Here is a 25406-nt window from a genome sequence, read left to right as displayed (position 1 = left end):
TTTGAGAACTACTAAGTGACCCCGAGAATTGAAGGGGGAACAGCACCCTCTGGAGGTCATATGATCACAGACACCACGGAAAAGGAGCTAAATCCAGGGATCATCTGTCCCTTCACACACAGAGGGACGCTAGATTGATATAATTAAGGGATATTGCTTTCCTCTATCTAATAGTCTAGGCTCTCAAGGCAAGTAAATATGGGTGAATTCTGAAATGAGGTTCTATTTACTTTGTCCATCCCTGGTCTTCATACCATTTCCTTAGTCTAAGACAAGGGGCACCTCTTTCATTGGTGGTCTGTGAGAGGAGCACATTGACCATCTCATTAGCCAAAAGCAGGCCCATAGTTCCCATTGAAATACTGGTCAGTTTGTTGATTTAAATTTACTTGTTCTTAATTTTAAATATTGTATTTGTTCCCGTTTTTTATTTTAAAATAAGATATGTGCAGTGTGCATAGGGATTTGTTCATAGTTTTTTTTGATAGTCCGGCCCTCCAATGGTCTGAGGGACAGTGAACCGGCCCCCTGTGTAAAAAGTGTGGGGACCCCTGGTCTAAGACCTTCAGCGCTTCTCTATTAAACAGCGCTCTGTCTTCAACGCTGCTGCAGTGGGTTTCGTTCTGTTCTCAGTCTCTTGCTAACTTCTTCCCCACCATGAAAGATGTCGTTTCCTTTTTTCTGTGCTCATATAACTCACGCGCGTCGTTTTACAACTGTGGGCCCTCTCTAGCCTGAGCTCCTTGAGGACAAGGGCCACAGTCTATCCCTTTCTACCCCAGTATTTCTCATAGTGCTTAGTTAACAGTATGTGATTGGAGAGTGGTTTTGGAATAAATCTAACTGTGGCCTAGTTATGTAGAACTAGTTGCTGTCTGTGGAACTCCTTAACTCCGTCTTCCTCATGCAGTTCCTTTCAATGTAAAATGTCCTTTCACATCCCACATCCATCTCTAGCCTCTCAAAGTCCTGCTCATCCTTTAACATTTGCTCATAGTAGCTGCTCAGTGAACACGTGGGAGTGAACTGCAGAGTGTGGAATGTGCCCTAGATCAGGCAGAGTCATTAGCAGGCAAGTTTATTACTAAGTCAGACTGTTTCAGAGATACAGTGCATCCATGCTAAAAGTAGCACAAATAATAACAATAACATTAATCTATAGTATTAGTAGGTGATACTCATTGAGCTCTTATGTGTCAAGTCTTGCCCTAAGACTTTTGCATATATTATTTTATTAATTCTTAAGTTAACTTATGAGAAAGGTATTATTTGTAAAATAATAAATGAGGAAAGAGAAGCCCAAGGTCATACAGCTATAGTCATAGCCAAGATTAAAGCCCAGGTCTCGTCAACTCCAAAGTCGATGAGCTTAACCTGAAGCTCAATAGATCACCGACAATGCATATAGATCTTAAAGACCTTGGCGATGGAGAATCATAAATCTAAACAGACTAGCACAAAACCTGGACTCCTGTGCCATTCAATGAATAAATTATTATTTATTGAACACCTACTGTGGGACAGGCATTGTTCTAGAAATGAGAAGATATAGGGGATGAATAACAGGAAAGTTCTCTGTTCTCAAGGAATTTACTTTCCAGGGTGAGAAGCTCTGTGAGCCCATAACATTTGGGTCAAGCGCTGAATGACTAGAAGGAGTAGGCATATGAAGATTTGGGAAGAATCTGCTCCAGAGTAAAGAAAGTGCAAAAGGCCCTGAGGCTAGGAAAACTGGGGAGGAACCACAACCACAAACCAATGAGTGGAACTGACCCTGGGTCAAGTTTTCCAGGCATAGGTTCTATAAGAGTAAGGACCAAAACCAGATTGTGACTGGCCCAGAACCTGAAGGCAAGCACAGAGTCAACTGCACTCTATAGGAAAAGGGACTGAGTTGAAAGCAGATTCTGCTACTGCTTTCAATAGTACACTATTCTCAGTACCTGAAAATGAATCCAACTTACAGATGATTTTGGGACATCAGCAAGCATCATTATTCAATAATACCATCAACACCAATTTAAAAAATCAGTAAAGTGTGAACATAGTGTGGGAAGGACCTTCTCTTCACAGGCATCATACTGACTGGGTTCTGCATGCCAGATGTCTCCCAACTTTGTTGCCTTTTCAGAGTAATTTTATAAGAATCAAACCACATTCTCACTAATGCTCCAATTAAAGTGGCAGGATCCAATGGACAGTAAGTTCTCACTTAACATTGTTGCTAGGTTCTTGGAAACTGCTACTTTAAGTGAAACAACATACTGTATAATAAAACCAATTTGCCCATAGGCTAATTGATATAGATGAGTTAAGTTCCTAAGGCATATGTCTGGTAACAGAAACATCACCAAGCTTCTAAATAAAGACCCCAAACATTTCTGATATCAAACACTAAAATAAATGTGTGCTATACATACATTTAAGAATGATTAAGAAGATCAAGGAAGCTAATTCTTTCCCTACGCACTTATTCTAATTCTGGGTTTTGGCAGCTGGAACTTTTCCTGGCAGCTCAGGACACAAGGCGAACGCCCCCAGACAGAACGCCCTTCACTCACACCCGCACCCACACTCACTCCGATCAGAACAATCTAGGCATGCCCGTTCACCTCACGTGCACATCTTTGTGATGTGGGGGGAACTGGAGTACCCGAAGAACACCCATGCAGCCTGGGAGAGCATACCAACTCTACAGTGGTAAATTAGACTCGTATTTCAAACAGACTGGTGTTTTCCTTCTGGGGCAGAGCATTCCCACAAAGGCCCAGAGCATGCTGCTGTGTGAATTCCAAATCCAGTCTATGACTTCGTTTGCTCCTTTCTCCTTGACCGCATATTTAATGTCCTCTTTATGGTCCCTGCTGGGTCTGGCTTTCCTCTTGGTGATTGTTGCTTTTATGTAGGTGCTGTGAGGAGCTCCCTCCCTTATTTGGGGCTCACAGCACTTTTCTCTGCAGAAGGATGCCCTACACCAGGGGTCGGGAACCTATGGCTCGCGAGCCAGATGTGGCTCTTTTGATGGCTGCATCTGGTTTACAGACAAATCTTTAATAAAAAAAAATAATAACGTTAAAAATATAAAACATTCTCATGTATTACAATCCATTCATTTCCTACCGCTCATGTTCATGGTTGCAGGTGGCTGGAGCCAATCACAGCTGTCCTCCGGGACAACACCAAATTTTTATTGGATAATGCGTAACATACACGGGTCATTGTATGGCTCTTGCGGATTTACATTTTAAAATATGTGGCGTTCATGGCTCTCTCAGCCAAAAAGGTTCCCGACCCCTGCCCTACACCATGCTGCTCACCTGCTTTTGTCTGCACTGATACTCCTTTCAGAGCGCCCCGAGAAAGAGGGCGTCTGGCATACGCAGAGCTGCTCTGCTCTCTAGGCCCCAGCTCTAGCAGAGTGGCCACAGCCAGTCACTGCCATCCAGCCTCCAGGGCCCCTGGATCCTTACACTTTTGTGGAGCATGTCAATTTGTGCACAAATATTGAAGGAGCATCTCCCCTTGGCCAGGTGCTGTCTAGACACTGAAGGGACACCAACCAGACATGGTCCTTGTCCTTGGAGCAAATTGTTAAACAAATAAGTGAACAAAATGATGTCAGATGATGATAAGTGCAAAAGGATGATATGTGATGGAGAGCAAATGGGAAGGCACCTCTTAGACTAAGCGGGTGGGGGATCCTCCTGGAAGATGGATATTTGAACAGAGAGACACAGACCAGTCTTGAAAAGATCTGGAGGAAGAACATGATGAGCAGGTACACACAAGGGCAAAGTTGCTGAGCCATGAGTACCCGTGGTGTGTCTGACTAATAGAAAGAAGTCAATGTCCTTAAGCAAAAGGAGAGGCAGGGAGGGGTGAGGTCTGTCAAGCAAAGGTCATGATATGCAGTTTAGATTTTTGTTCTAAGGACAAAGGAGAGCTAGCAAACAGGTGAGTGATCTGATATGATTTATACATATATAGCGTATATTACTTATCTCATTTAATCCTCTCAGCATATAGTGATGAAATTGGTACTTAAAGACAGAGAAAGAAGTGATATGGGGGATACAAAGTTCACCCAGCAAGGGCTGAGCAGAGCCTGAAACATGGATGTCCACACTCCCAAGTCTAGCATGGTTCTCGGGGCACTAGCTGAGTTCAAAGTAAGATTAACGGCAGGCATGGGTGTGGTATTTAACTTGCCCATATTCTAAGTACGTGATTAAAGAATCTGGGAATGGGGGTGTCCTGGAGAGATACATTTCTTTTTCTTTTTTAAGAATAGATTTTTAGGGAGAGGAGGGAGAGAGAGAGAGAGAAAGAAAGAAAGAAAGGAAAGGGTGGGGAAGAGCAGGAAGCATCAATTTGTAGTGGTTGCTCCCTATATGTGCCTTGACCAGGCAAGCATGGGGTTTGAAACCAACAACCTCAGCATTCTAGGTCCATGCTCTATCCACTGTGCCACCACAGGTCAAGCAGTTTTTTTTTTTTTTCATTTAAATGAGAGGAGGGGAGGTAGACATACTCCTGCATATGCCCTGACTGGAATCCACCTGGTGACCCCCATCTGGGGCCGATGCTCACATTGAGCTAATTTTAGTGCCTGAAGCTTCATGAAGCCATCCTCAGGTCCCAGGCTGATGCACTTGAATCAGTTAAGCCATGGCTGCAGGAAGGGAAGGAGGGGGGAAGGGGAGGGGAGGAGAGGCAGATGGTCTCTTCTCCTGTGTGCCCTGATGGGAAATCGAACCCAGGAGTTCCACAAGCTGGGTTAACACTTTACCAGCAAGCCCACCAGCCAGGGCAAGGCAGGCAGGTTTTTAATGAACTGGTATATGCAGCAGGGGATTAACTAGCTTTGGAACAGGTTAAAGAATACTGGAGGACAGAAGAATGAATTCTGGAAGAGCCTGACCTTAGGATTTTAAGAGATAATACACTGTTCATGAAAATTAAGGGATAATTTATAGCTTCATATTCATTTTGAAATATCCTCTAATTTTTGTGAGCAGTGTAGTTATATGCAATGGCTCAGTCTATGGAGCACTTAATATGTGCCAGACACTGTTCTAAATGCTTTACACACACACACACACACACACACACACACACACACACACACACACACACCAGTTTTTTATTTTTTTAATGAAAAAATTTTAAATTTATTGATTTTAGAGAGAAGAGAAGGTAGAGAGAGAGAGAGAGAGAGAGAGAGAGAGAGTCAAAGAGAGAGAGAGAGAAACATTGATCCGTTCCTGTGTGGGCCTTGACATATGATGGAACCAGCAACCTCTGTGCGTTGGGACAATGCTCTAATCATCTGAGCTATCCAGCCCGGGCAAAACCAGTTTTTGAAAGAACATTACAGGAGGGGGAAAAGGCAGGGACAAAGTTCCTGAGATAGTAATAAACTTGGCACGCTGATGACTCAGCCCTGAAAAGCCATTATTAGCCTCCTCGTTTGGTATTAATAATTTCCTCCAGGTTGCTTATTCAACCCCAGATGTACCTGAGGCCTAAATCCATGCTCATTGTTTTGTATTTTGCTCTCTCTTAGGACCCTTTTCTTAAACTGGACTGACTAGTAGGCCTTTACCAATCCGATGTGCAATGCTGAAACCCGAGGTCAACAGCATTTCAGATGTTCTTGTTATTAATCCAGTAAAATGCTTAAAGTGAGAAAAAGTAGCCCCAGAGTCATGCTGAGAGGAGCGTTATAGGATTTAAGGGGCAGGATGTTGTTAAATGCCATGACCAAGAATGTGGCTTCAAAGCCAAAAGCCACAATTTTCCCATAATGAAGAGCTAGATAAAGTGGCAATTATTACAGGACTGGGAAGATGCATGAATGATTTCAGGGGAACCCCAGCCTACATCCACTGCAACAGATCTGCTAGCCAGTTTTTTTTTAAATGTTTTCTCAATGACTTGATTCATTCAATAGTTACTGCCTTTCACATCTCCCAAGAGGCAGGCACATGGGGACTTTGGTTTTAGCTAAGACAATTCCATGGTCGTGGATGTATACAAATTCCTACATCCTTATTTCTTTGAATATTTTTCATATTCCTCATTATTCTTAATGATTTATGATTATTTTCTAGCAGTTAATTTCTCAAATATATTATTAAATGCAATTGTGTATGTGTTTGTGTTTGATGTTAAAGGGACTAATTTTGTTATATATCTTTTTTATTCAAATACCAGTCTAATCACTCACGGTCTAAGAACATTCAAATAATAAACCAAAAGGAACAGATGTTAAAGATTGGTCTTCAAAAGTTATAACCATGCCTGACCTGTGGTGGCGCAGTGGATAAAGTGTCAACCTGGAAACGCTGAGGTTGCCGGTTCAAAACCCTGGGCTTGCCTAGTCAAGGCACATATGGGAGTTGATGCTTCCTGCTCCTCCCCCCTTCTCTCTCTCTCTCTCTCTCTCTCTCCTCTCTATAATGAATAAAAAAAAAAAAAAAGTTATAGCCATGATGCCACACTTGCCTATGACCTTGTGGACATAAAAGCACATCCACACCTTCGTGGCCACCAAGCCTTTCAGCAGAGTTTCCTGAGCTGTGAGGTGTTTGAACCTACCATTTTGAGCACTACTGACTATTTTTTTCAAGCTCTGAATAGCTGTAGGGGCCTCAGCGAGAGTTGGAGGAACCAGCTCAATCTTGGCATAGTGACACAATGTGGCTACGCAAGGCTTTGAGTGAGAGTCACCGCATCATTTGCCAGGCGGGGGCCTCCCCTGCAGGGTTATGGGCAAATTGGCCATAGTTCTACAGTGGAAATTCTGAGGCCTGGAACAGCCAGCTGAATGTCACTGAAGGGACTATTTATAATGACCATTGTATGCCCACGGTATATCTTTACTATAGCATTTAATAACCATGAAATTTGTGTTGGAACAACCTTCTGAAGTTCAGTGCCAAGATAATTGACATTTTAAACAATAAAGTTAAGATCTATGGACCTATTGTAATCATAGTTAAATTGGCATCTATATTTAATATTGTTAAAAATTCACTTAAAGTTTCTACTGCCTATTTTTCTAGGGCTTTCTAGCTCATGAAAAGAGCTGAAACAAAAGCTTTAGAATGTCTGTGTATTCAATGGGTAGTATTGCCTTGAATAAATTGTGACAAAACTCCAAAACTTTATGATTATTATCTATAAGCCTGTGATTATGAGGGTCTTTTGGGTTGAAGAAAAAATTTATGTCCAGGGGTCTCAGAATTCATGAAGTTATACTGTTGCTATAGATTGTTACTTTATATTCAAAGGTTAGCCTGCCAATGGCCGCTTAAAACTGACGGAAGTTCAGGGCCCCAGGAGTACTTCTCAGTCACTGCAGGATGGAAGTCAGTGAACACATGCCCCAGCCTTCCACCCTTCAGCTGGACAAATCTGCTTTTCTGAAGGCATCAGAGAAATCAAGATGGAAGTGACTTTGACAGTGCATGCTTGTGTGGGCTTATCTTTCTCTCCTGATTCCCTTCTTCCTCTCCCTTTCTCCTTCTTCCTGGAATCACCTCACAAATAAACAACCTGCACTCAGGTCCTGTCTCAAGTTCTGCTTTAAGGTAGAATCAAAATGAAAACACTTGGTACCAGAACTAACCCTAGAAAACAGACCATTCGAATAGGTTCCTGGATGTGTCTTACTCACTGATGAGATAGCTGATGGTAAGGGGATGCAGTTAACCCTTTGCATGTTGTAGCCTCACGTGGTGAAGGCTGTTAGTGTGGTGGGTTGGGATGAGGTATAAGTGAAAGGGGAAGCATTGAGTTGTTCAGAAGCTCCGCACCTAAATGGGATGTGGCAGTGGTTGTTGTAAAGATGATGGAGTTGGCTGGATGTCTGCCTTGGAAATCTTTGAAGGAAAAGAACAGATGCAGGTCAGCCAATGACTAACTTAAGACAAGCTGTAAAAGCCAGAGGCTTTCTTGGCAGCATAGAAAGAGAGTCTTGTCTCCTGAAACTGTAGGGAAGCCTGTGCGAAAATCAGGTCAAAGATTTAATAGGGTGGCAAAACTGCCAATGGCCCTTGAATACACAGCCTTCACCATCTCCTGCATTCAAGTGAGAGCTCCAGGTTGAAGTCATTTGCATGGATGTATCGAAGAATCTGGAACCCCTCCTTATATTCCTCTGAATGTTCCTGGCTGGCACTTCTCCTTGCTAAAGAAGAGAGAGCCTCCCCGGGAGACCACCTCACCTGAGGTGTCTGTGTTACAAGGTATTAGTTCTCAAATCTGACATTCCTATGCCCACCCCCGTCCAGCTCATTACCTTCAGACCAATCACAGGAGTCAGGTTTCAGCATAACCCAAGAGCAGAGGGTTAATACTAGTTATGGCAGAAATAGGCATTCCCTAAAATAATTACAGGGCATGAGTAAGGCATAGTGTACAAAACCAGGGGAGTATGTGCAGGGAGGCATTCTGAGAGTATTAGGATGGGAGAGACGGTTGAGGAGCAGAATATAAAGCTGGAGAGGGGACAGTGAAGTGACATTGGGACATTCTTCCATGAATTGGGATTAAAGATCCTGGCAAAGGGACACACAGCTAGTCTCAAGATGCTGCTGGAATGGCTCCTTGAAGCTTGAATATGATGATGATTTTTAGCAAATGAAGTGGAGATGCCAGAACTGACATGAAAGCATGTGGAGGAAGGATCAGAATGCTTAGAGAGGTGGGCGTGCTAGCATAGACTTATTACATTAGACCAGAGAAGCCACCTGCAGATTAGATTCTAACAAAGAGCCCCCAAAGCACTTCTTTCATTAAAGTGATGAGGAATGCACTGGTGAGGGTCAACAGACTCATTGAAAGCTTAGTGGTGGTGGTCCTTGTTGGCTGGGACTGGTAATAGTAGGTGCTATTGCAAAATTAATCTCCAGAATGTCAATGGGGACAGAAAGTTTTCAAAATAATAGAGACCAGTGGCCACACTTAAGAATCAGATACAAGGTAGACATAATTATCATAATTAATAGCAAGGCTAAAGTGTCAGGCACAGCCCCTGACCTGCAGGGGTCTATAGTGATAGTGTTCTTAGGGGTGAGATGGACAAGTAGCCAACCAGGGGGATGCTCAACTTGTATAACCAGAAACAATTAAGAATTAGTGAACAAAAGGCTGATATTAGTCTCCAATATATATAACCTCTGCCCCAGTTTTCATATTTGAGTAGTTCTTAGAACCCAAGCCCATCACTTGAATGTGGATAGGTCCCTGGAGGTAGGCTTCTGCAAGTCACTAGAAGGTATATGCAACATACATTCATACAGTTCTTCCCCTAATAGGGGAAGTTTCTGTGTGAAACAGGGTTTGAGCTCAAAATCTTAAAGGAACCTTATATATCTCTGTTCAATTCAACTGTGTGACATTTTCAAAACTAGCTGGATTGTTGCAACAAAAGTGGACTATCAGCTTTATTTATAGCTGCTGCACTATATGTGGTATCTTTAGTGTTGCAGATCTGGCTTGGCATATGGTTATTGGTCTGGAGACTGTTTTTTTTCAACTCTGTAAGTAAAGATAATCAATAGGTCACATTAATGTGGAAAAGAGCAATGCACATTCAGTGACTAGGACCAAGGCTATGTTGACCCTCCTGATTTCTCAAATAGAATAGTCTCCAAGGATCTTGATTATTTTGACATTTTGCAGCATGACATGCTGGTTGGCTTATCTCATTGATATTGTGTTAATTGGAGGTAGTGAACAGAATGTAGCAAATAGTATGGCTACTTTAGACATATGTGGCCCAAAGGATGGATGAAAGTGAAAAAGGTTCAGGGGCTTCCATCTTGGTGAAGATGCTAGTGGTCCAATTGTTTGCGGTGAACTCAGCCATCCCCTTTAAGGAGAAAATCAAATTATAGCACCTTGTACCCTTGACACTAAGAAAGAGGCTCAGTGCTTATGGGCCTCTTTGGATTTTGGACACAGCCAGTTTTGAGTAGAGACCAGGGCAGGCAGGGACTTTACAGCAGGTTTGGGATGCATTGCAATCTGCCCTGAAGTCTGTGCTAAATGACTCAGCAGACCCAGTGATGCTGCAGATGTCCAAGGTGGAAAGGATGTTGTTTTGTCTTTGATAAACTCTGTTAGGAGACTCATAGCACAGACTCATAGGGTTCTGGGCATGCCTTCTGTAGCAGAAAACCACTCACTACAGGGAGAAAAGTTCCATGAAGCCTACTATGCCATTGTCAACACTGAGCACCTGACCATGGGATATCAAGTGACTGTGAAAATAGAGTTGCTCACTATGGGCTGGGCATTGTTCTGATCACTGGGAACTGCCACAACCCATTGGGTGATAAAAAAAAATGGTTTATAAGGACCTGCCTGGCTGGTGATAGATCAGTGGATAGAGCATCAACCTGAGTGCTGAAGACCCAGGTTCAAAACCTGACGTCACCAGCTTGAGCTCACCAGCTTGAGCACAGGCACATCAGCTTGAGCATGGGGTTGGCAGCTTGAGCGTGGGATCATACATGATCCCACAGTAGCTGGCTTGAGTTCAAAAGTCACTGGCTTGAAGCCCAAGGTCGCTGACTTGAATCAAGGTCACTGGCTTGAGCAAGGGGTCACTGGCTTGGCTGGAGCCCCCCACTCAGGGCACATATGAGAAGCAATATCAATGAACAGCTAAAGTGCTTCAACAATGAGTTGATGCTTCTCATCTCTCTCCTTCCCTGTGTGTCTGTCTGTTTGTCTCTATCTCTCAGTTAAAAAAAAAAGAAAAAAGAAAAAAATCAGACCCACGCAAGTCCAGAAGGTGGCACTAGTGCCTCTTTCTTAATTCATGCACATAACATCACAGCAGCTTCCAGATGATCCGATGGTGGCATTGTTGCTTCTGGTTCACAGGTGGGTCTGATCAGTATATTGTAGGAAAAAGAAAAATGACTGTTGTCATGTCATAGTCATTCAAGTCACTTTGACCCTCAAGGACAGAGTGAGGGGAAATCTTTTCAGTGGACAAAGCTGCCATAGTTCACTTTGTAAGGGAAGAAAAGTGGCCAGAAACACAGGCTTCAGGGCAGGGAGAAATGGTGTGGTTAGTTGGTCAGGGGCATGAAACTAGCAAGACTAGAAAATTAGAGACATATGTGCATAGAAGTAGGCACAGTGTGAGAGAGCTTCCATTCCAGAGGAGCTGCTCAGTAACCAGGTGGACAAGATGACTTACCCAGTGAACATCAGCCAATCTCTCTCCCTGGCCACCCAAGGCTTCAGCAGTGGGCCTATAAGTACTGTTAGGGATGGAGACTTGTCTCTCACCAAGCATGACCTACTAGTTACTGGCTACTACTAATGCCAAATGTCCAACATGTTAGTGTCAAGAAGTGACATTGAACCCTCTGCTGAGGGCATCGGCCAGCTGTTTGGTGGCAGTTGATTACATCAGACCTCTTCCTCCTTGGAGATGGCAATTCAGATTATATGCCAATTTACCTCTGGGAATTTATTTTATTTGAGCACAGATATAATACTTTTGAGGTTAAAAGCATAAAGAGGATATATCAACCCCTTTGAGGTATTTCTGGTTTAAATATAATTAGCAAACCATTTACACTAATTTCCTTTGGTTCTTACAAATATGAGAGAGGACAGTGAGATATTATTCTCCATGGGAAGAGACTTTTAAAAGCTTCAAATGATTTTATTTATTATTTTATTTTATTTTATTTTTTCATTTTTCTGAAGCTGGAAACAGGGAGAGACTCCCGCATGCGCCCGACTGGGATCCACCCGGCACGCCCACCATGGGGCGAAGCTCTGCCCACCAGGGGGCGATGCTCTGCCCATCCTGGGCGTCGCCATGTTGCGACCAGAGCCACTCTAGCGCCTGAGGCAGAGGCCACAGAGCCATCCCCAGCGCCCGGGCCATCCTTGCTCCAATGGAGCCTTGGCTGCGGGAGGGGAAGAGAGAGACAGAGAGGAAAGCGCGGCAGAGGGGTGGAGAAGCAAATGGGCACTTCTCCTGTGTGCCCTGGCCGGGAATCGAACCCGGGTCCTCCGCACGCTAGGCCGACGCTCTACCGCTGAGCCAACCGGCCAGGGCCTTAAAATGATTTTAAATGGCTTCTCTATGATAAGTCCCAGTCCTAACTTATCTCTCAGGTTCTCTCGCATATTGACACCCCCTCTAAATACAGTGTGTCCGTAAAGTCATGGTGCACTTTTGACCGGTCACAGGAAAGCAACAAAAGACGATAGAAATGTGAAATCTGCACCAAATAAAAGGAAAACCCTCCCAGTTTCTGTAGGATGATGTGGCAGCATGTGCACATGCGCAGAAGATGATGTAACATCGTGTATACAGCAGAGCAGCCCATGGCCATGCCAGTCGAGATGTGGATGGTACAGAGGAAAGTTCAGTGTGTTCTGTAGCTCGCTAAATTCGAATCCATGACCAAAGTGCAACGTGAATATCGGCGCATTTATAACGAAGCGCCACCACATAGGAATAACATTACTCGGTGGGATAAGCAGTTGAAGGAACCTGGCAGTTTGGTGGAGAAACCCGTTTTGGTAGGCCATCAGTCAGTGATGAGTCTGTAGAGGCTGAACGGGATAGCTACCTAAGGAACCCTAAAAAATCTGTGCATGAGCCCACATCAAACTGCACTGAATAGGTATGAAACTGGGAGAGTTTTCCTTTTTTTTGGTGCAGATTTCCCATTTCTATCATCTTTTGTTGCTTTCTTGTGACTGGTCAAAAGTGCACCATGACTTTACCGACACACTGTATATACCATTGCTCTCTTCCACAAGAATATGGGTATAATAAGAGTTTGCTTTGTCTTAAAAAGGATTCTGACATTTGAACCATCTATATAGTAATATTAATTAAAGCAACCACTGACTGAGGACTTACTGCTTGCTAGTTGCTGGTCTAGGTATTTTTCATAAGGTATTATTCTATTTGCTTTTCAGAACAACTGCACAGGGTGAAAATTAGAATCATGACGTTGTCAATGAGGACACCAAGGATCAGAGAAGTAAGTAGCTTGCCCACAACTGATCAGTAGTGCACAGAGGATAGAATCCGACTGTGGTTATCAACAATGTGGACAAGATTCTTACCTGATTTTTGAACTTCAGAGGTACATAATCCACTGGGTCAATTGAATTACTTTCCCTTCTTTTTTGCATCTTATATTTTTACATTGTCTCCCTTGGTCAGACTTTAAACCATCTCCACAGGCACTGTTACAGGTTTTGATTCTTTTACTTTCCAGAGACCATTTACCATATGTTTTGATAACTCAAGGCTGTTGCTTCTGCATAACTTGGTGCTGGACACTGTGACCTAAAGAGATAATAAAGTAGAGCATCCTGGCTTGATGGGTCCGGAAAGAGGAGTGCAGGGTAGCCAGTAGGCTAGATCACTGAGTGCAGTTACTACTTATTGCCACTAGATGGCAGAGGCATTCAGGACAGCGTCCCAAGGAAGCTAAGGGTGGCGCTGAGGGCATGGCTACAGGTGAGATTTCCCAGAGACCTGAGAGCCAAACGCAAAGGGTTTGTTAACATCAGGGAGGACGAGTTATTTAGACAAATATAATTCAAAAAAAGTAGAAGATAGGATTTGCTGGTGAGTTTTAAACAGGCTCACTTTGGTTCTGACAGAAGTTTATGCCAGATAAACAAAATCTAGAAGATTATGTGCCTGTGTGTGTGTTTTGGAGGTGGGGGTACTTGAAAAAGATAGTGTCAAAGAAGCAAGGTGGAGAAACTACCAGATGGGTATGATCACAGGGTAGGAAGCAGAAGAAGTGATCGGTATTTCAGGATGAGGTATGCAATGGAGTTATGATGAGATTCTTGAAGGGAGCTCTTCATTTTTTTTTTTTTTAAACACTATGGACCCATTTGACAGGCTGGTGAAATTTGTGGATCCTGTGGTAGATTATATTTTATAAAAATGGTCTCAGCCGTATTTTGGGTATCTTCTTTTTTCAGAAACTTAGTATTTCCCATCAAGAAGTGGTGCTTCAATATCCTCCCCACAAACCTGGGTGGGACTTTGTACCTGCCTCAACTAACAGTCCAGTGGAAGCGATATGTGTGACTTTTGAAGATAAGTACTAAAAGTCAGGATAGCATCTGCCTGGCCTTCTCTCTCTTGGGACTCTGAGCTGCCCCTAAGAAGTCAGGCTACCTTGAAGCCGCTGTGTTAGAGACACCACGTGGGAAGATGATGCAGAGATGGAGATGCTGGGTGAGCCCCGCCACTTCCAGCCCCCAGCGAGACACAGAAATGGAGGATTCAACTCCAGCCGTCCTCTGACTCTAATTTCATGAGCCTAATTCCAGGTAAGAATTGCCTAATGTAGCCTAGTCAGCCCTAGAACCAAGAGAGATAATAATTAAATGATGGTCGTTTAGGCTTTCCTTGTTTCATAAATTATTCACTATTATATCTTCATCACCTCCCTTATACATGATATGTGAGAATTGCTCAATAAATATATATTTTAAAAATTTTGATTTTAGAGAAAGAGAAAAAAACCCCCACATTGATTTGTTGTTCCACCTATCCACGCATTCATTGGTTCACTCTTGTATGTGCTCAGACTGGGGATTGAACCTGCAAACTTGGTGTATTGGGATGATGCTCCAACCAACTGAGTTACCTGCCCAGGGCACTCAGTGAATATTTATTGAATGAATGGTTCAAATTTCTACTGTCATTAACCACCTCTCCTTTCTCTATCTTTCCTCTCCATAATCAAAGCTGTGATTCGGCCTGGCCATTAACGATTTTGTCCCAGGTCTCTGAAATTTACAGTGTATCAAATATGTAAATGATTGTGCAATTAATTCAACAGCACTTGCACATAGTATCACTAAGCTTAATGTCTAGTTAGCAAGAATAATTTGTTAAAATAGGGAGCTACCAGATGGCAAGTATCATCAATAACACCTCATATGTGAGCCAGGAGATGAATCACAAAGTTAATTTGAGGGCACGTTTTATGATTGCCCTGGCACCAAAATTGCTAGTTACAACTCTGCCTGGAAGTTTCATTCTACACGATAATTTCTGATGGCAGATCTATTAACTTTATTCAGTATGTGTGGGGATGAGAAGGCAGAACACATACTCACACTAATACGTTATGGGAAGGATAGATGGGAGCATCAGGATTTGAGGTTCGGCCAAAAGAGGTTACACCTAACTTACCTGTGGTGATCTACAGAGATTAAGGAAAAATGCAAGTTAGGAGAAATGTGTCCACCAACAGGTACAGCCACCTCTAATGTCTTCGCCTGTAGAATTTTGCAGCCATGTGGGTCAGCTACTAGGAGAGAAAATGTGAACTACCCTGGACAGACAGTGCCGAGATGGCCCCAGATCTCCCGAAAGCTATGGGTGTTTTACCATGCCTTCAACATTGTACATCGGCCTGCAGTGTTAGCTATAAAGGTATTAGCACATGAAGTTCCTTAGTGCAGAAAATAAAAAATTAAGAAGATGGCTCCCTGTTTCTGTAGGCTGTTTTCAGGGTTTCAGACTTTTCTCCATCGTTATCTGAATATTTCTTTCTTTCTGAAGTCCTTGGCCAGACTCAGAGTTGCTCATGAAGCTTAGGGCTCAGTCATCAGCCATCCCGTTTCCTTCTGTTTCTTTGCCTGCGTTTCTTCCAAGGACCCCCCTGTCTCATTTATCAGAGAACTGAAGCCTATATTAAGGGGTCAGGGTCGCACCATCCCACAGCTTCTTGCCCACCCATGTGGTTCTTCTAATGGTTGGCACTGGTGGTGGAGTGACGCTCACATGGTATACCAGCAGAACTTCCCACTCTGCTACCCATCAGCTATGGGGGCTTAGTGATACTTGCTAACTAGACATTAAGCTTTGTGATACTTCTCCAGTAGAATGGGGAAGCACAATGGTCATATCAGTTATAGAGTATGCGCTCTCCACAACTTCAGGAAACGCTGTACCAAGTCCTAGCAGGCAAAACATTCCATCCCTCCTTTGCTAACAGAATCAGTTTAGTCTCTTTCCTGCCACATCCTCCAGATGCTTCCATTAATTGACTGCAAAGAGCTGTCTTTTTAAAATGAATTATGGGGTATGAAACCACTAAAGTTTCTATTCCAGTTGCAGAAAAAAAAAGTGTAATCAACAAAGAAGCCAATGTGATATTCAGGAGATCAAGGCAGGTCCCCAGATACACTAGGCTTTCAGTCTGCTGTCTTGTAGATAAATATCAAATATCACTTTATCTTTAGATGTGAGGGAGAGGAAAATAATAAACTTGTTAGCCAAAGAAATCTTGAATGGATAAGGGCTTGAATGGGAGGTGTAAGTTAATCAGATACATGTCTGTAGGCCATCCATGTGTTTCTAGGGAAACTGTGACTGAGAAGTCATTATAATGCAAGTAAGACAATATGACACAGGTGTCTCTTTGAAGTCAGATTCTGTGTAAACCCAGTGTTGAATGTGTCAAGCTGGGGGGGCGGAGGTGGGCAAGGGAAAGTAAATGCCTCACCATCCTATCCCTTGCATGATCAAGCATTTTTGTTTCCCATGGCTGCAATAACATACCGCCATGTTAAAAAAAAAAAAAGCAAATTTTTGTGTAACTATATATACTGATGGATGTTAACTAGACTTACTGTGAAAATCATTTCATAATATATACAAAGATCAAATAATCATATTGTACATGTGAAACTAATATAATATTCTATGTTAATTCTATCTAAATTTAAAAAAAGACCGAATCTATTATCTTACCATTCTGGATGTTATACACACAAAAGCCTAAAATGTGTCTGCAACGCTGAATGTTTTTCTAGAGGCTCTAGGGGCGACTTTTCCAGCTTCTAGAGGTTTTCCACATTCCTTTGCTTGTAAACCCTTCTCCTGTATCTTCAAAGCCGACCACTTAGCATCTTCAAATCCCTTTGACTCTCTGCTTCTCTCTTTTAAAAAAATATTTAGTGAATGATTTTAAAGAGTGAGAAAGGGAGAGAGACAGCAAGACAGAAACATTGATCTGTTTCTTTCTTTCTTTTTCTTTTTTTATTAATTTTTAGAGAGGAGAGAGAATGAGAGAGACAGAGAGAGAGAAGGGGGAGGAGCAGGAAGCATCAACTCCCATATGTGCCTTGACCAGGCAAGCCCAGGGTTTTGAACCGGCAACCTCAGCATTCCAGGTTGACGCTTTATCCACTGCGCCACCACAGGTCAGGCACATTGATCTGTTTCTGTATATGTCCTGACCAGGGATCAAACCCACAACCTTTGCTTATGGGGGTGATGCTCTAACCCAGTGGTCCCCAACCTTTTTTGAGCCATGGAATGGTTTAATGTCAGAAAATATTTTTACAGACCGGCCTTTAGGGTGGGATGGATAAATGTATCGCGTGACAGAGACAAGCATCAAGAGTGAGTCTTAGACGGATGTAACAGAGGGAATCTGGTCATTTTTTAAAAATAAAACATCATTCAGACTTAAATATAAATAAAATGGAAATAATGTAAGTTATTTATTCTTTCTCTGCGGACCGGTACCAAATGGCTCACGGACCGATACTGGTCTGCAACCTGGGGGTTGGGGACCACTGCTCTAACCAACTGAGCTATCTAGCCAGGGATATTTCCCTCTTGTAAAACTTGTGGTTACATTGGGCCCACTAGAGTAACTCAGGATAATCTCCTAATCTCAAAATCCTTAATTTAAGCACATCTGCAGAATGCCTTGTGGGGTAACTTATTTATAGCCTCCAGGTATTAGAACATGAACATCTTTAAAGGACCATTATTCAGCCTACCACATCAAGGATGTGAAAGATTTTTTTGTGCCCATAGTAACTTTTAGGTGAGATTGGCATAAACAAAAACTGCTTCAGGGCTGGTCCCTGTTCTACCAGCTTGCTTATCCCCTTTCATTTTTCTACATTATACAGAGCAAAGTGAGCATTAAGAATAACAGTCAGAGCCTATTTTATGGATTGTATTCAGCACCAAGTTTTATTTTTAAATCTAAGAAAACAGCAGCAAAGAGATGTCAGTCAATGTCGAGTCATAGACGTTAGAATTTGAAGGAATCTGTGAGATCATGTGATCTAATTCTTTTCATTTTATATGTGAGGAGAATGAGGTGAAGAGAGACCAAAGTCAACAAGTAGTTACTGATGCATAAAATTAGCTCCTGCTTCCTAATTCTCTTATCCTGTCACTGGCAATGCAAACTGAATTTGGGAAGCTCTATGGGATTAGTCGCTGCTGATCTGATCCTGTTAAATTTTTCCCCATGATATTGGGTAAATAAGGTTATATTTAAAAAATAAGGAAAATAAAAATAAACTCTTTATGAAGTTCACTGATTTTGGGTAACCACTGTTTACCAATGTTGTTGATACATAAAGTGATGGAATAGTGGCAAATGGATTTAAATTTCAGGTTGAAAAAACATTTTTCTTAGTGAGTTTAGAAAAAATGATCTAAGAATTACAGTTGAAATGAGTGTGAAGAAAAATGTGTAATTTCCATGGGCTTTTAAAAAAAATATGTGTGTTTTTCTTTAAAATTTATAGAAAAGTACTTGTGAGGAACTGGGTTTGAGAATTCTCTGAGAAAAAGACAATAAAAAAGGTTTCACTGAGATTTATTATTTACCATTTGAATTTCCCAAACTCCTAAAAATACAAAGAAAAACAAACCAACTTTAAATTTTACATAGGCATTGAATGAGAATAATTAAATATATGGCAGGTTAAAATACATGAAGTACAGTTCAAAAAATTTTAAATTCCTTGTGGGTGGGAACCTATTCTTCGATTTACCATAAACTAAATAGCTTAATCTGCCAAAATTAGATAAACCAACGTATTTAGGTGTGGTTCAGGTATGAAAATCCAGAACTTGGACAAATCCTAATGCAGATGTAAGAAATAAGCGTCAACCTTTGTATTAAGCCCTCTGCTATTTGGGGTCATAGTTCTCTCTGGTCTGGTTTACTGATTTATGCCTTATTTTTTATATGGTATTTGTCAAATCAGTTTCTTCTATACCATAAATTACCCCAAGAGAACAAGGAAGTTTCCTTGGAAACCAAATGAACACTTTCAGGTCATTTGGTGTCTTGTGATACAGTTAATTTGTAACTATACTATGAACTATGGAAATATTTTGAAAAATTCATAAACTAGAGATGATGTATGTAGTTTGACTCAGAGAATCACTCGCATTTCTACTTTTTTTGTAGACCTGAAATCATCAGAAGGATAATTAAGGAGAAAGAGGAGAGGAGAGCGATGCTGTTGAAAAGGATGCTTCTGAGATGAGTTAGAGTTGGTGATGAGAATTTGGGCACCTCGAAAGCCAAAATCAATTTCAGAACATAACTCCTTCTAGCCTGCAAAGGTCTGAGGTTTCTGTAGCAGGCTGATGGATGGTAGCCATTCTCTTGCAATGACCAGGTCAGGCTTTTTGATTGACTAATTAGCCAAGCAATTTGAATAAGGGCCACTGGCTCAGAGATTGCACAAAGTATAATTGCAGCAGAAAGTGGTCTCAATTGTATGCTTCGCCATACTTCTCCTGCCGCACTCCTCTTGACTGTCTGTGCAGTCCATAACTGAATACCAGTCAACTCCACCTGAGGGAAACAAAGAAGCAAAGGCAGAGAAACCCCTTGGGAGGTGCAACTTACCTTGCCTCAGAGAGTAGTTAAAAAAAACAAAAAACAAAAACAAAGCCAAAGTCTAGGTTTATCAAGATGCAATCATTTTACCGTTAAGAACTCTCATGGAGGCCTGACCTGTGGTGGCGCAGTGGATAAAGCGTCGACCTGGAAATACTGAGGTCGCCGGTTCGAAACCCTGGGCTTGCCTGGTCAAGGCACATATGGGAGTTGATGCTTCCAGCTCCTCCCCCCCTTCTCTCTCTCTGTCTCTCCTCTCTCCCTCTCCCTCTGTCTCTCCTCTCCTCTCTAAAATGAATAAATTTAAAAAAAAATTAAAAAAAAAAGGAGACTATTAAAAAAAAAAGAACTCTCATGGAGAAGTATTCCAGTTAGGTGCCTTGCAATATAAAAACTTTGGAATTTTAAAACAAACTAGCTTTCAAATTCAGGTGACAAAAGCCATGCAATTGCCATTGATTATGTAAAATTTTTGAATTCTTAATGTCATTCCCCAGTTTAACCCAGGTCATGAATTATAATTCATGAAGAGCTTCATCCTCACAAGGATCATTTAGAAGTTTATTTCTCAGAAAGGAGGTGTGTCCTTGACCTCACTTAATCCCCCTCCCCCTGAATTATAGAAGTAATGTATGTTCACTGTAGAAAATGTGAAAAATATACAAACGTGAAAAGTAAGTGACAGTAGGGTCCAACGGAAGCTGAGTTGTTATAACCATAGCAGGAGAGCAGTTTCCCAAATGCAGCAAGTGCATGATGGTTGAAAACTTGAGCAAACATAGTCTCTCAACTCGGGGTGATTTTGCTCTCCCACTCCCAAGACAGTAGATAATGCTGAGACATGTTTGTTGTTTTAACTTGGGAAGATATTACTGGCATACAATAGGTAGAGGTCAGAGTTGTGCTAAATAAATAGCCTACAATACACCAGATGCCCTCTATCACAAAGAATTATCCTGCCAGTGTCAATAGTAGCAAAGATGAGAAACCTGTTGATAAAACTATTGTAAGGGTTAATTCTAGTTCTATTTGTTTTACATCACTGTGACACGGCAACATTTCCCACTCAGGAAACTGCTCTTTCCACAACACTGTAGTCATTCTAGGTCCTTGACCCACCAAGAATCAGTGTCAATATTGTGCTATAGAAACCTCCAGGTTCTTTCTTATGTGCGGAGTCCTTTAATATCTGTTTTGATGTTAAGCTGACTAGATGACTGTCCACACTCAGGAAGAGAAGACGGGTGGTTCTGAGAGGCCTTGGCACCTTTCTCCTTCAAATGAAGGGGCCCTGACTTGCAAAGGTTTAAGTCACAGGGAACTAGTGGCTTAGAGAGGGTACCTAAGCTAGACAGGTTGAACAAAGCTCAAATAGTCTTCTTAATCTCCAAACCCCAGCAGATATGACCCCCAAATTCTATTCCTTTTCCCAACCAACTTGGATCTCTTCTAATTTTATTCACCTCTTCTAATTTCATAGAGAAGTTGAGAGTTTTGCTTTATAGAGATTTTTATTCATAAGTGGTATACTATACATTTTTTTTGCAACTTTTTTCTACTCAACAATGTTTTAGAGATTTTCCCATGTTAACAAAGGAATCTTGTTTATTCTATGTTGTCTAGCTTTTCATGGTGTGAATATATCATAGTTTTAAATAATACCTATAGACAAACATTTAGTTTATTTCCATTACTTTGCTATTAACTATAAAGTTTCAGTAATAACCTTGATACATGCCTTTCTGTATTACATGTAACCATTTCTGTACAGTAGATACCAAGAAATAGACTTGCTTTGTAGCAGGCTGTACTTATTTAAAATCTTAATGAGGTTGCCTAAAATGCTAAACCAATCTAAACTGTCATTGGAAATGTATGGGAGTTTCCATTTCTCCACACTGTCACTAAACTTTGATATTATAAGACATTTGTAATTTTTACTAATCGAATGAGTTAAAAATGTATTATTTCTGTAACTTGTATTTGTTTGACATTTACTGATGAGTTGAGCAGCTTTTTATGTTTAAGGTCAGGTCATTGATAATGCCTTTGAAGAAAGGCTTACATTTTATTTAACAAGTTGAAAAACTTTCTGATTGTTGATCTTTTAAAAAGTTGTTTGGGGAAATTCTTTATTCTGGATAGGTAGTAATATTTTTTATGTGATTTACATTTCAAATATTTTCATTCAATTTACTCCATACTTTTGCATCTAGGGTGTTAAAGAAGCCTCATCTCTTTCAAGCCTAAAATATGTTCTTTAGTATTTTCTTCTAATGTTTTATTTGAATGTTGACATTTAGCTCTTTAATATATGCAGACAAAGCTGGTTTCGCAGGCATACAACCTGTGCAGTTGCATAGAGCTTGCTTAGAAGGGCCAACAAATTATGTACTAATTTTTGGTGATGATGTGAATGATGTGAGTGAGGCAGTATACAGATTCATTAGGAATGTGTGTTCAGAAGTCAAAGTACTTGTATTTGAATCTTGGCTCTGACATTCATTCGTGGTGTAACATCAAGCACATTTTTTAACCTTTCTATTCCTCAGACTTCTTAGGTTTAAAAAAATGGGGATAGTGACAAGACCCAGATCATATCATTGTTTTGTTTTGTTGGTGTAATATAATCCAGGTAAAGTCCTTAGTACAAGATCTGGCATGTAGTAAATGCTCAATGAATGTGCTAATTTTGAAGTGTTTTGGTTTTTTTTTTCTTTCAGTTGTCTAGACTTACTTACCTTGAGAGTGGACCTCTTTTATACAGGACTGACCAGCTTTTGGTTTGCAGGTTCCAAAGTCTAAAAGACATCCATGGAAGGGGAGTGAAAGGTTGCATGATCGACAAAGCACATCGCCGGCATCTCCAAGCACAGGAGAGAAAATATAAGGGGGAAATAAAGCTGAAAACCAGAGAGAGGAAGAAAAGGGGGAGGATCGAAAAGAAAGTGAATTTCAGCTTTAAAAAGTAAGCAATATTTTAAAAATTTGATTTCACATATACTACATTCATGAATTGGAAGTACTCTAAACTGATATTAATTAGAAATGAGGCCAGGTGGCCTAGACAACTTAGTCATTCAGTTCCTCAGTGCCTAATTAAGTCAAATCAAAGTTATTTAGCTAGAAAACTTAATGTCAGCCATATAGACCCTATTAAACCTTCATTTCAATGTCTAAAGTGGCACAATGTACATAGTAAATTCTCTGTGAATATTTATACTTGATTCATGTTCATATATTGGTTATTTTCAGTACTCAAATTCAGTGGCTCAAAAATGTTATTCATTTTGGTTACATAGAAATAGTCCAGAAATTCTTGAACTTAGTAAACATAGATAAGAATGAATGACATTATCTAGAAGATGTTTCCAAATTTGATCGTGCATTAGATTTCCTTAAGCAGTTAAAATAAACACAGATTCTCAGAGGACACTCCTTCCCTCTAGTTAGAATCTGTATGAGGTGGGGCCCAGGAATCTTCATTTCAGACATCCAGAAATGGCAGAAGGCATGTGGTTTAGATATAGATAACAGGACCAATTTTTGAGAACCACTGGTTCTACTGAATTCAGGCATCTCTGTTATGATAACTCCTGAAGGTAGCCTTGGTTAGTGATGGAGAGCTCATCACTGTAAAAACAGCTCAGATTATTAGAAGAGTCTTCTGAAATGCAGCTAAAATATGTCTTGATGTGCATAGTTCTTATCTTTTAATATTTGAAAACCATTGCCACGTCACCCTAGTCATTGATAACAAGAAGAGTTTACTAGACATTTTGTGCAATGTATTTTATATCATCCTCTGTCATTTTGGGGACTAGAAGAGATCACTTTTAGTAGAAAACAACCTGGCTGATGAGGCTTATTAACCTCTCTTGATTATTCTCCCAGTTTCAACCTCATCTAAAGACACTGGACATTCACATTGGTTTTCTAAATCAGCGTGACAGACTTTCAATCCATAATCAAGTACCAATCAACACATATTTTTAAAGAACTAAACTTATGCCAATTGTTTACATGCATTAGTCCAGTTATTTCCCATAATAAACATGAAGACCGTACTCCACTTATATTGTAATTCTTCAATTTCTTAGACAATTTTTCCTCTTTTTCATTTCTTCTTTCTTAATAACTTACCATCTAAGAGGCAGAATAGGACAAAAACACCACCGAAGACAATTCTTCTCATTCTTAGGCTTTTAGTCAAAGACGATGAAAGGAAAGCTATGTCCCACCATTACATTTTTTCTGGGGAAGTAATAATGTTACACATTTATGTTAGCTGTTATGAAAAAGAAAAATGGCTGCCTAAGTTTCATTTATTTCATTAATAAAGTATAGATAAATTTCCTCTGTGAAGGAGGAAAAATAAGCTACTTGTCTTTGTCAATAATTCACCAAAAACCTTCTCCTTGTTCCAATGAACATTTTAAGTTTAAATGTCCTCCCATTATCAAATGCCATCCTCTCCCCTGTTTTACTGAATGGGAATTGTTTTATACAAAAATATGAAGGGAGATAAATGATGCCTCTAGATTGATATTCTGTTAAAAATCTTTTTAGCTATTAACCAAAAAGAAAGTATTTATACTTTTTTATAAACTAATGCTTTCATTGCAAATGATTATATTTATATAAAAAGCATTATATGATAGTGGTAGTTAATGCTTATTAAAATAAAGAGAAGGAAATTTTCAGATTGGTTAAAATATAACATTTCAATTATTATATTTATGCCTTACCTGCCTTCATCATGAGGTATTGTGGGAATATTCTAGGTCTCAAGTTGTTTAAAGGATAGCAACAAGTAAAATTTCTGATGTAATGAAGTCCGTTTTTACTGAAATCAACAAAGCAAGTGTCTGATCCACCAGATTCCAAACGGTTTAAACGGTAAAAATTGCCCTACTGAAAAATTTTCATTTGAACACTCTGATCTATGTGGAACTTAATTGGCCTAGTCATGAAATTAACATAAGACTGAGTCAACCAATAGTTAAACTGATTAACCGTAAATTTGGCTAAAGGTTGCTATACTCACTATGCTGCAGATTAATTAGATCACAGTACATTGCCCTGTGGGTATACTATCTGTTCATTGTATAAAGTACTTGGTCTTGATTATTAAAACATACATTTACAGCAGAACTTGGTACAGTCAGAAAGCAATTTGATTTTTAAAAATAATGTTTATTTCTAAATTAATATATATTGCCAAATTAATATGTTCTCTTTGAAATGAATTAAAATACTAAGAATATTAAAATCTCTGACCATATATTCTGCCAAACCCAGTGTCTTTCCAAAGGTAACCCATATTGTCAATATGTTGGATATCCTTTTTATTGTGTATGTTTTCATAATACACTTGTAACTTGGAAAAATGTGTAATATTGCTTTTTGTTTTATTTTTGCAAAAATAGTACTCTACATATTATTTTCCCTCTTGTTTAAAAAATACATTGAGAACCTATGTCAGTTTTTAAGAGTAATGATTATTTTTCATTGCTATATAATATTTTGGTATGGATTATACCATTGTGGTTTTAATTTGCATTTCTTCTGTGATTAATGATGTAGAGCATCTTTTCATGTGCCTGTTGGCAATCAGTATGTCTTCTTTGGAAAAATGTCTATTTACGTCTTCTGTCCATTTTTAAATTAGATTTTTTTTGTTTTGCTATTGAGTTATCT

General features: G+C 40.3%; 1 protein-coding gene across 1 annotated transcript; it reads right to left on the bottom strand.

The window, feature by feature from the left end:
- Positions 1–18671: 18671 nt before the first annotated feature.
- On the bottom strand, positions 18672–24589 carry C2H9orf57 (chromosome 2 C9orf57 homolog). Its single transcript, XM_066254725.1, has 4 exons — positions 24455–24589; positions 23850–23960; positions 22448–22507; positions 18672–19661 (listed from the first exon to the last, which is right to left on the bottom strand). The coding sequence occupies exons 2-4, from the start codon at positions 23899–23901 to the stop codon at positions 19537–19539; spliced, it is 237 nt and encodes a 78-aa protein (XP_066110822.1). The 5' UTR covers positions 23902–23960; positions 24455–24589; the 3' UTR covers positions 18672–19536.
- Between the last annotated feature and the right edge of the window lie 817 nt (positions 24590–25406).

This window comes from Saccopteryx bilineata, chromosome 2 (genome assembly GCF_036850765.1).
Source record: "Saccopteryx bilineata isolate mSacBil1 chromosome 2, mSacBil1_pri_phased_curated, whole genome shotgun sequence".
Classification (NCBI taxonomy): domain Eukaryota; kingdom Metazoa; phylum Chordata; class Mammalia; order Chiroptera; family Emballonuridae; genus Saccopteryx; species Saccopteryx bilineata.
This window is presented reverse-complemented; position numbering and strand designations above follow the sequence as displayed.